The sequence below is a fragment of the Dipodomys spectabilis genome, unplaced genomic scaffold, assembly GCF_019054845.1.
Source record: "Dipodomys spectabilis isolate Male_0828 unplaced genomic scaffold, ASM1905484v1 ptg000156l, whole genome shotgun sequence".
In the NCBI taxonomy this organism is placed as follows: Eukaryota; Metazoa; Chordata; class Mammalia; order Rodentia; family Heteromyidae; genus Dipodomys; species Dipodomys spectabilis.
In genome coordinates this window covers 802,204-815,285 of record NW_024870833.1, presented here as the reverse complement: position 1 = coordinate 815,285, position 13,082 = coordinate 802,204, and the positions used below count along the sequence as shown (strand labels likewise).

At 34.9% G+C, this 13,082-nt stretch overlaps 1 protein-coding gene across 1 annotated transcript in view; it reads right to left on the bottom strand.

Annotated features, from left to right (window-relative positions):
• The window catches only part of Dmd (dystrophin), a 1,242,252-nt gene that overhangs the window by 675,296 nt on the left and 553,874 nt on the right, over window positions 1-13,082 (bottom strand). The window contains exon 21 of the mRNA XM_042692421.1: window positions 12,329-12,430. Coding sequence (XP_042548355.1) covers window positions 12,329-12,430 — 102 coding nt within the window. The remainder of the gene's footprint in view (window positions 1-12,328; window positions 12,431-13,082) is intronic.

Here is a 13,082-nt window from a genome sequence, read left to right as displayed (position 1 = left end):
AACTTATAAATTCTTTCCCACTTTTGAATTGACAAGAAGCAGAAGACCAGGGTCCTATGGTAAATTTCTAAGACTATCAAGAATTAAGCCCTAATCCCTTGTGCACTGGGTACTTTAGGATCAAGAATATGACCTGAAGGCCATGACAAAACACTGATGGCTTGGTCCTAGACCTAGGATTGGAAGCTCAAGAATTCACATGTCAAGCCATTTTGCTAAGTGATGCTGTTACTGATAGTTCATAACTAAAGCCTAAAGTATTCATTTTAGCTAATAAATTATCTGAGCATATACAAGGTACAAAGTATGCACCATCCTTGGCAAAATAAGGAATAAGGAAACAGGTCCTTAGATAATTTATGACAGAACATAGTTTGCTTGAGAAATGCTAGTCTGGGAAAAGCTGTGAAAGGAATGCCAGAGCCAAAAGATGGTCCTAATCTAGGTTTCCAAAATAACACAGGCAGGAAAGCAGCTTGGCTAGGAATTCATCTGCTGTACTATCATGCAAACAATAAAACAAATAAAACTACAAACACCCTACTGTTTTCACTTTGTGAAGCCACTGAAATGTTCTGTTAGAACTGGGAATATGTTACTAATACAGAATTAATACTATGACAGACTTTACAAGTACATACCAAGGGTTAACAGCAGTCTATTTATACAGCTACAAATTTCTATATGTATATTGTGGGGAATACACCTAATTGTGCTGCTAATGGAATGGGTTAAAATAAATAACAGAATTGCATTTCTGTCTGAGGCACTTAAGTTAGAAGAGCCAGAAACTACAAACTTCTTAAAGAGGTGTTGAACAACTAGGAATGGTAATGAGCCCAACAAGAATGTTATATATCTCTATCTATCTATCTATCTATCTATCTATCTATCTATCTATCTATCTATCTATTTATCTAATGTGGTTTCGTTCTAATGCTAATCATTAATGCAATGCTAATTGCTTCAATAAAAAGATTCATCTATTTATGTATTATAGAAAATAATCTCTCCTCCTATAAATGTTCAGCTGCTACTGTATGCTAGTCTTTGTACAAGTTACTAAGCTTACAAAATAAAGATAATCTCTAAGCATGTACAACCATATGGAAAAAATAGACATGTCAATAAATTATAGTAGAGTTTGAAGGTAATTTTAACAAGACACATTGATGGTACAGTTTAACTCAGGCTGGAGAGGTCAATAAATTGCCTAAAACAATTAACAATGAGTTGGTCTTTAGAGAAGGCTACAGATTGCTCAGAAGGAAGAGGTTTAAGTGCCAGATGGAGTGATTACATCCTAAACAGAAAAAGCATTGTTTAAAGGTGCATAGATAAGAGGCTTTGGGGCCCTTTTAAGTTACTTCCTTGTCCTTGTTATCTGGAGTGGAGTTTATAAGGAATAATACAAAACAGCTAGATCTTGTAATGTGAGAATATAAGATTCTCTTCTAAAACCAAGGAGTACTTAGAGGTATTTAGAATAGAGGAGTGATGTGATTTGTGGTTTTCTGAATCCAAGCGAAGCAGAGATATGAGTTGATGGAATAATGTGGCCATCAAAGTGAGCAGAAGTCTGGACTTGATTCCCAGGGTTGTCATTGTAGAGAATGGTAGAGACAGTGTGTGTGTGTGTGTGTGTGTGTGTGTGTGTGTGTGTGTGTGTGTGTGTGTTATGTTTGATTTTGACCAGGGAAGAACTGAAGAGAAAGTTTCTAACAAAATGCTTCTTTGAGTCCATCCTTTTTAGGATGTATCTTTCCAAGTTAGATCGTACGTTGGCAGGTACTAACTTATCTATTCTTTGTATGGTGTTCCCATCATACTGAATCTAGTGCTTCTTTCCCCCCCTGTCCTGGGCACTGTCCCTGAGGTTCTTTTGCTCAAGCCTAATGCTCTTCCACTTGAGCTACAACTCCTACTTTTGATCTTTTTTGTGGTTAATTGGCGATAAGAGTCTCATGAACTTTTCTACCTTGGCTGGTTTGAACCATAATTCCCAGATCTCGGCCTCCCAAGTAGGAAGATTACAGGTGTGAGCCACTAGTGCTCAGCTGAATCCATTGCTTATTAACAAGGGTGTTTTAGTAAATATTTATGAATTTAATTAAACTGAACAATAATGCTATGTGAAGGATAGAAAATTTAAATTAATCAAGTGTTCTCTCCCCAATTAAATATATGAATTGTATACGAGTGATGACTTTTCTTAGAGAGGAGTTAAAAAGTTTTTATGCAATGTTTTTCAGGTATGTAATCATTTTATTAGGCTTTTATAATTCCTAAATAAAACTGTACTTGAAAAATTAATCTCCTAAACCAGTGTTACAAATTCAGGTTTCTAAAAATATTGGCTGGTATTAGCCCAGAAGCCTCCTCCCTCATGGCTTAACATGCTATTTCCTTAGGCAACACCAGGCCCATGTAGTAAAGGCAGCAAATGATCAGCCCCTACCCCCTTTCCCTGAGAGAGCACCCTGTTGAGATAGCTATGACCATATAAGGCAACGAGATTTCTTATGATTGGCTTATGTTCTACTTGCTTTCTATAGTGTAAGCATCTCTCAATGAGGTATAATGCTAATGCTAGTATTTAAGATATATATTAAAATACATATTTATTTTACAACTTGTCTTTTAAAAGCAAATTGACTACTTTATTTGGGATTCACCTGAAGTATGTTCTGCACTGAACATTATCATGCTGCAAGTACATCACTGTATAACTAAACAGAACAATTGATGTTATAATGACATCCCAAAATTACATTGGGATTTCAAATCAGAAGTCTTAGAGTTGAGACCTAATCCATGACTACTGATTAGGTGATCCTTAGCAAATCGGAGAGGTCACAGAGATTTATCTTCCTTGAAAGTTGTATGTAATACTATCACCTAACTCATAGCTTTGTTGGAGAAACTAAATGAGATGTTTTATGTGAAAAGAACTCTGAACTGTAAAGTACTATAAAATTGTTGGTTAGATATTATGCACAGCCTAATGAAGCAAAACAGAAGATAGTAAAAGTTTTCATTAAAATAGTTACAATAAAATATATGAGTGCTTAAAAGACTAGGTTTTAGTTATCTGGAAATAGTCAATATCCCTTTTATTAGTACATGAGCATTTAAAAGATTATTCAAACTTATCTGGTGTTATCTTGTCAACTGTTCTTTCTAGATGAGAAATAAAGTATTATCATATTTTCAAAGACAAAAATTAAGTGGAACTCCCAATTTTCCAGGATATTGCAAAGGACCAAACAGTACAATAAGCTCAGAATTGTAATTTCTCATTTTAAAAATAAGTTTTAGCAAATGAAATCATGTTTTGAATAACTATACTTTTGGATTTAGCTCATCACAAACACTCTTGCAATATGTTTAGTATCTTTAAGAATCTTGTGTGCTTTAGAGGTGAAACTGATTATAATATATTATGGAAGTTCTTGTGTGTGTGTGTGTGTGTGTGTGTGTGTGTGTGTGTGTGCGCACGCATGTGCGAGTGTGCACTACCAGGACATGAACTCAGGGCCTGGGTGCCATTGCTTAGCTTTTTTGCTCAAGGCTGGCACTCTACCATTTGAGCCAAAGAAATGGTTCTCATAGTTAATTGGAGATTAGATATTCACAGACTTTCCTGTCTGGGATGGTTTCAAACTGCAATCTTATAGAACTCAGCCTCCTGAATAGCTAGAATTACAGGCATGAGCCATCTGCACCAGGATCTTTTTTGTTTTGCTGCATTTTGTTTTTAGCTTCTCTAACAGGAGTGCATGTATTTTTTTCTCATCTTTTTCATGAGGCTGTAAAATTCTTTTAGGTAGCAAAAAATTTTTGGCTACAACAACCAATGCAGTGTCCTTCATATAATAAACTTTAAGTAATACTCAATAAAAGGCTGTAAAATATAACAATTTGCTACACATAATAGGAATATAGGGCTGGGAAGGTGGCTCAGTGGCAGAGTGCTTGCCTCACATGCATGAAGCCCTGGGTTCAATTCCTCACAACCACATAAGCAGAAAAGAAACCGGAAATGGCGCTGTGGCCTTGAGCTGAAGAGCTGAGGGATAGTGCCCAGGCCCAGATTTCAAGCCCCATGATCGACAAAAAAAAAAAAAAAGTAATCTATATGGAAATTGAAGGAAACCAAAGTATTTAAATTCCAACTTTTTTTAAGAAAAAAAAATCAATAAGATAATAGTTACCAAGTCCTATTCTTGACCAGAATTGGAAAATTTTGACAGAAAGGACTCATATTGTACCAAAAGGAGGAAACTAGCAGCATTTTTAAATGACAAATTTAGTTTCTTTTGAGTTTAGCATTATTGTCCATTGCCTATACCTATTTTGAAATAGTTCTTAAATATCAAAACAATCACAACCAATGATGTCGAATGCCTTCCTTACAAAGAGTAGATATTAGTTACAAGAAAAAAATGATTATCTACTGAAAAAAAATTATTATCTACTGAATACATAAAGGAATCTAACTATAGCTGTAAACATGCAGACATGTATAGGATCATTGGAACAGAAACATCCACATTTCTGTCAGTCTAATGCATTTCATACAAGTGAGGCCCAGTGAAAACAGTTGACTAATTCTATCATGAATGACTGAGCCTAAATTGAGACTTTTGTCCAAATCTTTTCTCAGTAGCAAGTTCTCTACATTTGTAGAGAACTCACATTGGTCTTGGTAATTTTGCTGTATCTCGACTGCTTTATTTTGAATTGTAAGGTTGCACATTATCCTAAAATACATGTCTCAAGGGACATATATTTGGAATGCTTATAAAAGTATATTGAAAGAACTTGACTAAGCAAATAAAGAGGGATGAAAGTTGATAAATATTTAGCAATTATTTCTAGTGTACCACAATCTCATATGCACCACTGGTAGAGGTAATTATGAAAATGTTCTTAAAGACAATTTTAAGAGGTTAACTAAATTACACTATTGGGGAAATGAAGAGTACATATTTAAGAAAAATAAAAACATCAACTTTTATAACATTTTGTAAATGGGTTTTAAATTTTGAAATTTACTGAGAAATTAAAATAAAATGCCATCGCTGGTAGTTGACAGCTAGTGAGACAATGATAGACCCAGTTAAACATGAAAAACACTTAGAGAAAACAAACTACGTAAAAACCAGGCCATCCCATGACCAGGTTTGGAGCGATATAAAGACAAGAGTCCTCTGCCATCACAGAAATGACAGTGTGCTACATTGCTGCTCTTTTAACACTGGAATGGTCTACCTCTGTTCCAATTCTCTCACCATCTGTATAAAATCTGTGATGATACTCTCTCACCATATTGTCTCTGTTTCTTGACAGCATCTATCCACACAGGGCTTGCACTTCCCAAAGTCACTCAGCCGAAAGAACTCATTAAGCAATTCTTTCTGAAGTTCCTATAGTGGGATGTTGTATATTCATTCTGGAGGATTTCCTCCCTGCAAATACTCCTAATTATTAAATTATAGGTATATTCCTTGTAGTCTCAGCCAAAGTGTTTTAACAGTATCCTGTGGGGATTCAAAGCCTGTCATGGTGTGAATAACTTGGAAGATCATATCAAAATTTGAGTAATTATCTTCAAAAGTTTACATTTATCATTTTCTTTAAAGTATTTTTACAAGCCAGATACTAGTGGCTCAGCCTGTAATTCTGGCTATTGATGAAGCTGAGATATGAGAGGATCACAGTTCAAATTCAGCCAGGGCAGAAAGGACTGTGAAACTCTTATTTCCAATTAACTAGCTAACAGCCAGAAATGTGGCTCAAGGGGTTGAGTGACAGCTTTAAGGGAAAAAGCTAAAGAACAACACTGACATCTGAGTTCCAGTCCTAGAATTAGCAAAAATAAATAACAAATTTTATCTTTAAATTGGAAAAGTGGTATTCTTCACCTGTTTAATTATAATACTACAATTTTTAGTCTAAGACATTTTCTTCCATTGTAAAACAAACATATTTTTCAAAAAATACATGTTGGCTACTCATGTTAGTGATTTATAAAATATATCTAGTATTGTCACATTCTTTCTATTGTCACTGTGCTCACCAAAATTGGCAGTCATGATAGATTTGATCATTTGATTGACTCTGTTCCTTTTCTATTTCTGTGTTATAAAAATATGATAGCAGGTAAATAAGATTGTATGCATGACATGAATTATAAAACCCAAATGTTGTTATAATTTGAGTAATATTTAATTGGGAAACATTATGTCAAAGAAAACATTAATCAATTTAAGATATTTAATTGAACAAGAATACACCAAGAATAATATGCAATCATATAATCCATATATAAATCTTAAAATATACATCAGTTATAATATACCAAGCACTGCTAGGAAAAAACATAGCCTTAGGAAGTTCTTGGAAATGTTAAGATGTTGATATTGGCAGTAGAACAAACTCACTGGGATAAACATAAAACAGCTTAATCTGTTAATTAACAACACAACAGCTAGAAAAAAATGAAACATACTTGGTTGTGATTGAATGTAATTGAAAATGACTAATGATGCTGTCATTTTGCAGCTTATATCTGAGGAAATGATGCCTGGAGGATTATAATTGCCCTCTTGACCATTTGTCTATTGCAATTATTTTGTGTTAAATATTGGGATGGAAGCCTTTGGCAAAATGCAAAGGCAACTCACCATTCTTTTACTGTTATATTTAAAAATAGTTCGAAGGGTAGAAGTAAAATTTATCATAGGGTTTAGGCAAGCAAGATTTCTTTTGATAACATAAAAAGCTAGCAAATCAAAATGAGCTGGTTTCATCTTATCACTTCCGCAAATAACTAAGACATTTAAAAGTCCATTAATGCTCTCAGGTCTAATACATGGAACACAATATAAATATTTCAAAATACACATGCATATGAAAAATTTTAACAGAAAGTTATGTTTAAAATCAATATGGATATAAGAAAGTACCATCTCAATGCTTCTGTACAGAGCTTAAAAGTAACACTTTTAAGAACCAAATAGCAAATTATTTATGTATCTACACTTGTTGACACTGTTGTCAGTGTCAATCAGTGGCAGACATTTTCTTTCTCTCCCTGTCTCCTTTCCTCTCTCCCTCCCACCATCATTCTCTTTCTTTCCCTCTTCCTATCTTATTTTATCTTTTGGAAGTACCTGATTTATTTTGAGGCAAGTTGTCACTAAGTTGTCCAGGTTAGCCTTGAACTTGTGCTCTTCCTGCCTCAGTCTCCCCAGTGCTGGGATTACAGATATCAAATACCACACCTAACTGCTTTTTTGCTATTTAAGTACTGAAGGGGAATCTATTGATGTCCTAGTTTTTTTTTTATCTCTGGAAAATAAAGCTTATTGAAATTGTTTTAACAAATGATAGTATAAAATATATTATTACCAAAGATGTAACTTTAGCGAAACTTTATTTAATTTGGAAAGTTAATCTTCAACACTTTCTGAAGTTAAAATGGCTGGACCATATAAAAACAAAATGAAATAAAGGTGCAAGGGTACCAACACACAGGAGAGAAGAGGGGAGAAAGCAAAACAAAGATGTTTAAATCATCAATCATATTATTCTTAGGTGAATTCAATGAATTGTACCAAAGATCTATTATTACATTTGAGTCATTAGTAATTAACTCTCAATTACTTTTTAACTTTAATAGGAAATCCTCAAAGAAAATGACCAAGTTGGTTAGTCAGTGATAAAGTAAAATTAACAAAAACAGAAGCAAAAACAACTTCCCACACAAATAAAAACAAACAAAACCCCAAATACCCAAAAATGTATCATCTTTTGGCCCCATAATCTTTGGTTTATTATCAGTGCTCATCAGTTAAGCTAAAGCGAGTTTTACAAAGTGTCACTGTGTTCTTAACTCCAATCTTAGATTTTCTTGAAACAAAACTGTTTGCCATAGTAAATGAAGAAAAAAAATGGCAATGTTATTTCCCTGTTTTCACATACATATCTCACTGCATCTGCATAAGATAGACATATCAAAATAAAGTCTCCTTACTCAAGTAATTGATGTGAATGTTTTTCTAAAAGAAAGCAATTCTAAAATTCAACATTTTTGAAAGATATCTTGAGAAATTAATGAAGCAAAGAGAAGAAGACAGATCCTGTATAAAGATGAGGCTGTCTCTGAATTGGAACTCTTCATGGAAGGTGAATGCAGAACCGATATGCTGTCTGACACAGAATGTGGAGATGCCAATCTCCACATTGCCTAAGAAACAGAAGCATCTTCTTCTTCCTTAATTAGTATGTTTATGAATTGGTGGACATCCTAACCCTCATTTTTTTTGGCCTGGGCCCTCTCCCCGAGCTTCCTTTTCTTTTCTTTTCTTTTTTGTTGAGGTGTGGGTCAATGCTAGCACTCTCCCACTTGAGCCTCAGCTCCACTCCTGGTTTTTGGTGGTTAATTGGAGACAAGAATCTCATGGATTTTCTTGCCTGGGCTTGTTTAAAAACTCAATCTTCAGATCTCAGTCTCCTGAATAGCTAGTATTACAGCTGTGAGCTACTTGGTGGCCAGCTCTAATTATCCATTTTAACACTGAAGCACATATACATTTCATAAGAGATTTGCGTATTCTGCTTTCAGAACATCACTTTTTCTTCATAATTATCTTTGCCAAATAAACTATTCCCTAAAATATAAGCAGAAGTAAGACTACTCTGATAAAGTGTACCACCAGGTTTTCCTGACTGGTTTCCTTTCTACTAATGTCTGGGAAAACTCAGGATTAAGAAGAGGTACTAGAAATAGAATGATTAACAAATTTTGGAATAAAGACTTAATGTGGAAATGCCTATGGGTTGGTAGTATCTGAGCAATGGATCGGCCTCTAGGAAAATTGGTCCTAACCTTATTTAAAAAGAAGCTCTGAGACATGCAGAGATTTGAGCAGCCCTAACACTCTTTCATGTTATGTAGTTAAGTGCCAGGCTCTGACCTGTGAGGTAATCTTTCTTAAACATATTTTTATTGTAAAAATACTATACAAAGGGGTTACAGTTACATGAGTAAGGTAATGAGTACATTTCTTATAGAGCATTGTTACCCCCCTCCTTTGTTTTTCCCCTACCATCCCTTCCCTCCCCACCTCCCCACCTCCCCCCCCCCAAGCTGTAAAGTTTGTTTTCAACATAATGTCTTGTACAACTCATTGTTACAATGGGTCAACCTGTATCCTTGTTTCAGGATTTTGTTATTTCCCTTCCTCTCCCAAATTAGAAAAAAATGTATATATAAGATGCAGGGAAGGAGCCGGGCGCTGGTGGCTCACGCCTGTAATCCTAGCTACTCAGGAGGCTGAGATCTGAGGATCGCGGTTCAAAGCCAGCCCAGGCAGGAAAGACCATGAGACTCCTATCTCCAATAAACCACAGAAAACCGGAAGTGGCGCTGTAGCTCAAGTGGTAGAGCGCTTGCTTTGAGCTGAAGAGCTGAGGGACAGTGCCCAGGCCCAGAGTTCAAGCCCCACGACTGACAAAAAAAAAAAAAAAAAAAAAAAAAGATGCAGGGAAGGGGAAACAAAGGAGGAGGCTACAATGCTTGATAAGAAATGTACTCATTATCTTGCCCATGTAATTGTAACCCCTCTGTACAGTATTCTCACAATAAAAAAATAATGAAAAAAAAGATGCAGGGCACCAGAATCAAATACAATGAAAGCAGGGGTTATACTATAGGAGAAGAAAATACAAAAGAAACAAAAAATAACATAGTGCATTATAAGTACATTAAAAACTACAGCAACAAAGCACAACCATGTTTATTGCAGCATTATTCACCATAGCAGAGATATGGAACCAACCCAGATGTCCCTCAGTAAATAAATGGATCAAGAAAATGTGAAAATGTGGGATGTATGTGTGTATATATACATATATATGCATATATATGTATATATATATACATATATATACATATATATATATGAATTCTATTCCTCCATCAGAAAGAATGACACTGCCCCATTTGTTAGGAAATGGAAAAACTTGGAAAAAATTATATTAAGTGAAGTAAGCCAAGCCCAAAGAAACATAGATCCCATGGTTTCCCTTATTTGCAATAACTAGTATATGTCTGAGACAAGCAGAAAAGGTCAAAAGCTATGTACATATGACCATAGATGATGCTAAGAGGTAATCTGTTTGAGTCTCTAGAACTTTAAAATATCACAATCATAAGCTAGAGTGTAGCTCTAGTGGTAGAGTTCTTATCAACCATGCAGAAGGCCCTGGACTCTATTCTCAGTACCACAAATAAGATGGTGAGTTAACTATGTCTTCACATTCCATACATCTAAACCAATCATTCCCTTTATACTTGATAAATTGATTCTTTTTCAAATTCCAAGGGAAAGTAGTAGAACACTAATAACTTTCATGGAAATTCTACCTCTCCCAAGTATGCTTAATAGAGAAGAAGCAGGAAGCAGGAAAAGAAGAAAAAGGATGTAACAAAACTGACCTACAAAAGACTTTTAAGGGAGGTACAGGAGAAAGGAAGCTATATCTCCTTGCTGTTTCTTTCATTTTGGAAGAGTAATTCTATTACAAAGCTAATACAGCAGCAGAAAGTAGGCTTGCTCAACAATGACACATGCAGGTTCTGATTTCAAAGTAGCTTAGAACTTGATGGTGTGGGTAGAGGTGACATTCAATTAATCCCCATGGCTTGAATTGAAAGCAAAATTTACCTCAACTTTGTATGTAGGTTTTTCACTTTTTATTTTCAAGGTACAAATAAAGCCAAATTAAATTCACATTTGTAATCTGTACCAATTGGTGTTAAATCTTGGCTCATTGTTATAACCATATGGTATTAAGGTTCTGGGAATAAACCAAGAGAGGATACAATGGACTTATGCAATGGTTCATTTCTTCATTTCATAGCTTTCTACAATGAAGGCCAGCCTGGTAACCACCCTGGGGACTAATTTAAAGTATCATTAGAAGCCATGAAACTTACTGTTTTCAGGGCTGTCTCTAACTCTCCATTCTAAATACCAAATACATCATTAATTTATGAAAAAATGATCATACTGAGCTTCAAAGTGTATGAAAATGATGTGTGTGTGTGTGTGTGTGTGTGTGTGTGTGTGTGTGTGTGTGTGTGTGTGTGTGTTTATTTTAGGAGTGGAGATAAATGCATTTCCAAAAGCTGTGCCTTTTTAACATCTGGTGTTTGGACATTATGTTCAGGCCCAAACTTTTAATTTACTAAAGGAAAAGTCCATGTAAACTGTGGGAAAAACAAACAATTTTCTAGAAATGAAGTTTGGGCCAAGCACAAAGGAAACTAAGTGGTGACCTTCGAGACAGAATCTAAGTCATGGTAATGTTGTTTGCAAGGACAAACTGGTGCTGTATAATGAGGTTATTGACCTGCACTGTTTTAGAGCAGTTTTAAACATGAGGGAGGTGCTCACTAAATCTCAGCCTGCAACATTAGCTGAGAATCCAAGAGTGATCGATAAACAGCCACCATTACAGGCTCTTGGGAATCTTCATCATAATGGAAGCTATTATAATTTTGGTCAGGTACAGAGAATCAGGTAACCTATACCAAGCATCTCTTTATCACTGGACTCTCATTTACAAATGGAAGCCATTGATTAGCTGTTTTTTTTTTTTAAACTGGCCTGACATTCCCTTTCTATCCTCATATAAGGGCCTGTGAATAAATGTGCCCTAGACTTCACAATACACACCGAAAAGGAAAAAGAAATAGAAAGCTTTCACCCAAGCCAGCTTTTTTACCAAAGAAAGAAGCAATTACATGACATTTTACTAAAAATTCTTGACCCAATACAGTACTGAAGCCCGAATGCCAGTTTTCCTCTTTCATAAAAAAGAGCAACAGAGAAAGGAAAGGTCACAGACCATATTGTGATTCTTTACAGCTGTTGGAGACAGACAGTATGATGCAGTAGCTTGATTTGAATTAAGCCAAACAATATGAAAAGCATCAAGGCTGGAAAGCAAAGCAATAAAGCCCCAAAGAATTTAATCTACCTTGAAGGTGGTACTACTTTGTATATTGATAGTAGCACACCAGGACAGAAATGAGTCCTTTAATGCAATGACTCTTCATAGCCTTAAGATCACAATATATAAATAGGGTATGTTGACCAAAAAGACAGCTTTGCCTCTGCTAGTGCAGTATGACCAATATTTCCTTACAAGTTATTTCATTGATTATAAATAGACCACGTCAATTGCAAATGTACAACAGGGGAAGCGTAACCCATTATGAGGTAATGGATATTGCTAGAGGTTGCTTCATTACCTTCACTGGCTGAGTGGCTGGTTTTTCCTTGTACAAATGCTGCCCTTTAGACAAAATCCTTTCCACATCCGGTTGTTTAGCTTGAACTGCTACTTCAGTTTCCTGGGGAAAAGAACCCATACAGTGCAGATTAACTTCACAGTTAGCAATAACATTACTAAATTTAAATATACCCTTAGAGACTCCACATGTATTGCAGATCAATTTCTACATGGTTCATAGGGGACCAAAAAAAATGTAGCTTTTGATGCACAGAAAAAAAAATTTGAGGCCTCTGAGAAACATACTAAAGTTGAAGATTTTTGAATTATATAATAATGTTATTAAATAAAATGCAGACAGTAGTTTTCTATATTTCTAAAATATAAACTGCCCCAATATAATAGATGCATATAAATATAAGTATTAACTTCAATAATCTCAATAATCCTAATGTTTATTTTACTCTATAGATTTCTTTCACAGGATTTTATTTTGCCTTTTGGATCAAAATTTTTTTGTGAAATGAAAATCAAGTAATTATTTTCAAATCATCATCAAAATTATCTTTCTTTCTGAAGACCAAACATTTAAAATGTAGTATCAAAGCTCATTATTTATTAAGCAAACAAATTAAATGGGCTTTTACGTTAAAAAAATTTTATTGCTTGTTTTTCTTTAGTCTCAGGAAGACTGAAGCAAGACAGAAGCATATCCTGTTAGGTATATGCATTAAAGAGTTTTGTTAGTGATTGCTGCCTAGCTTTCTTGAAGA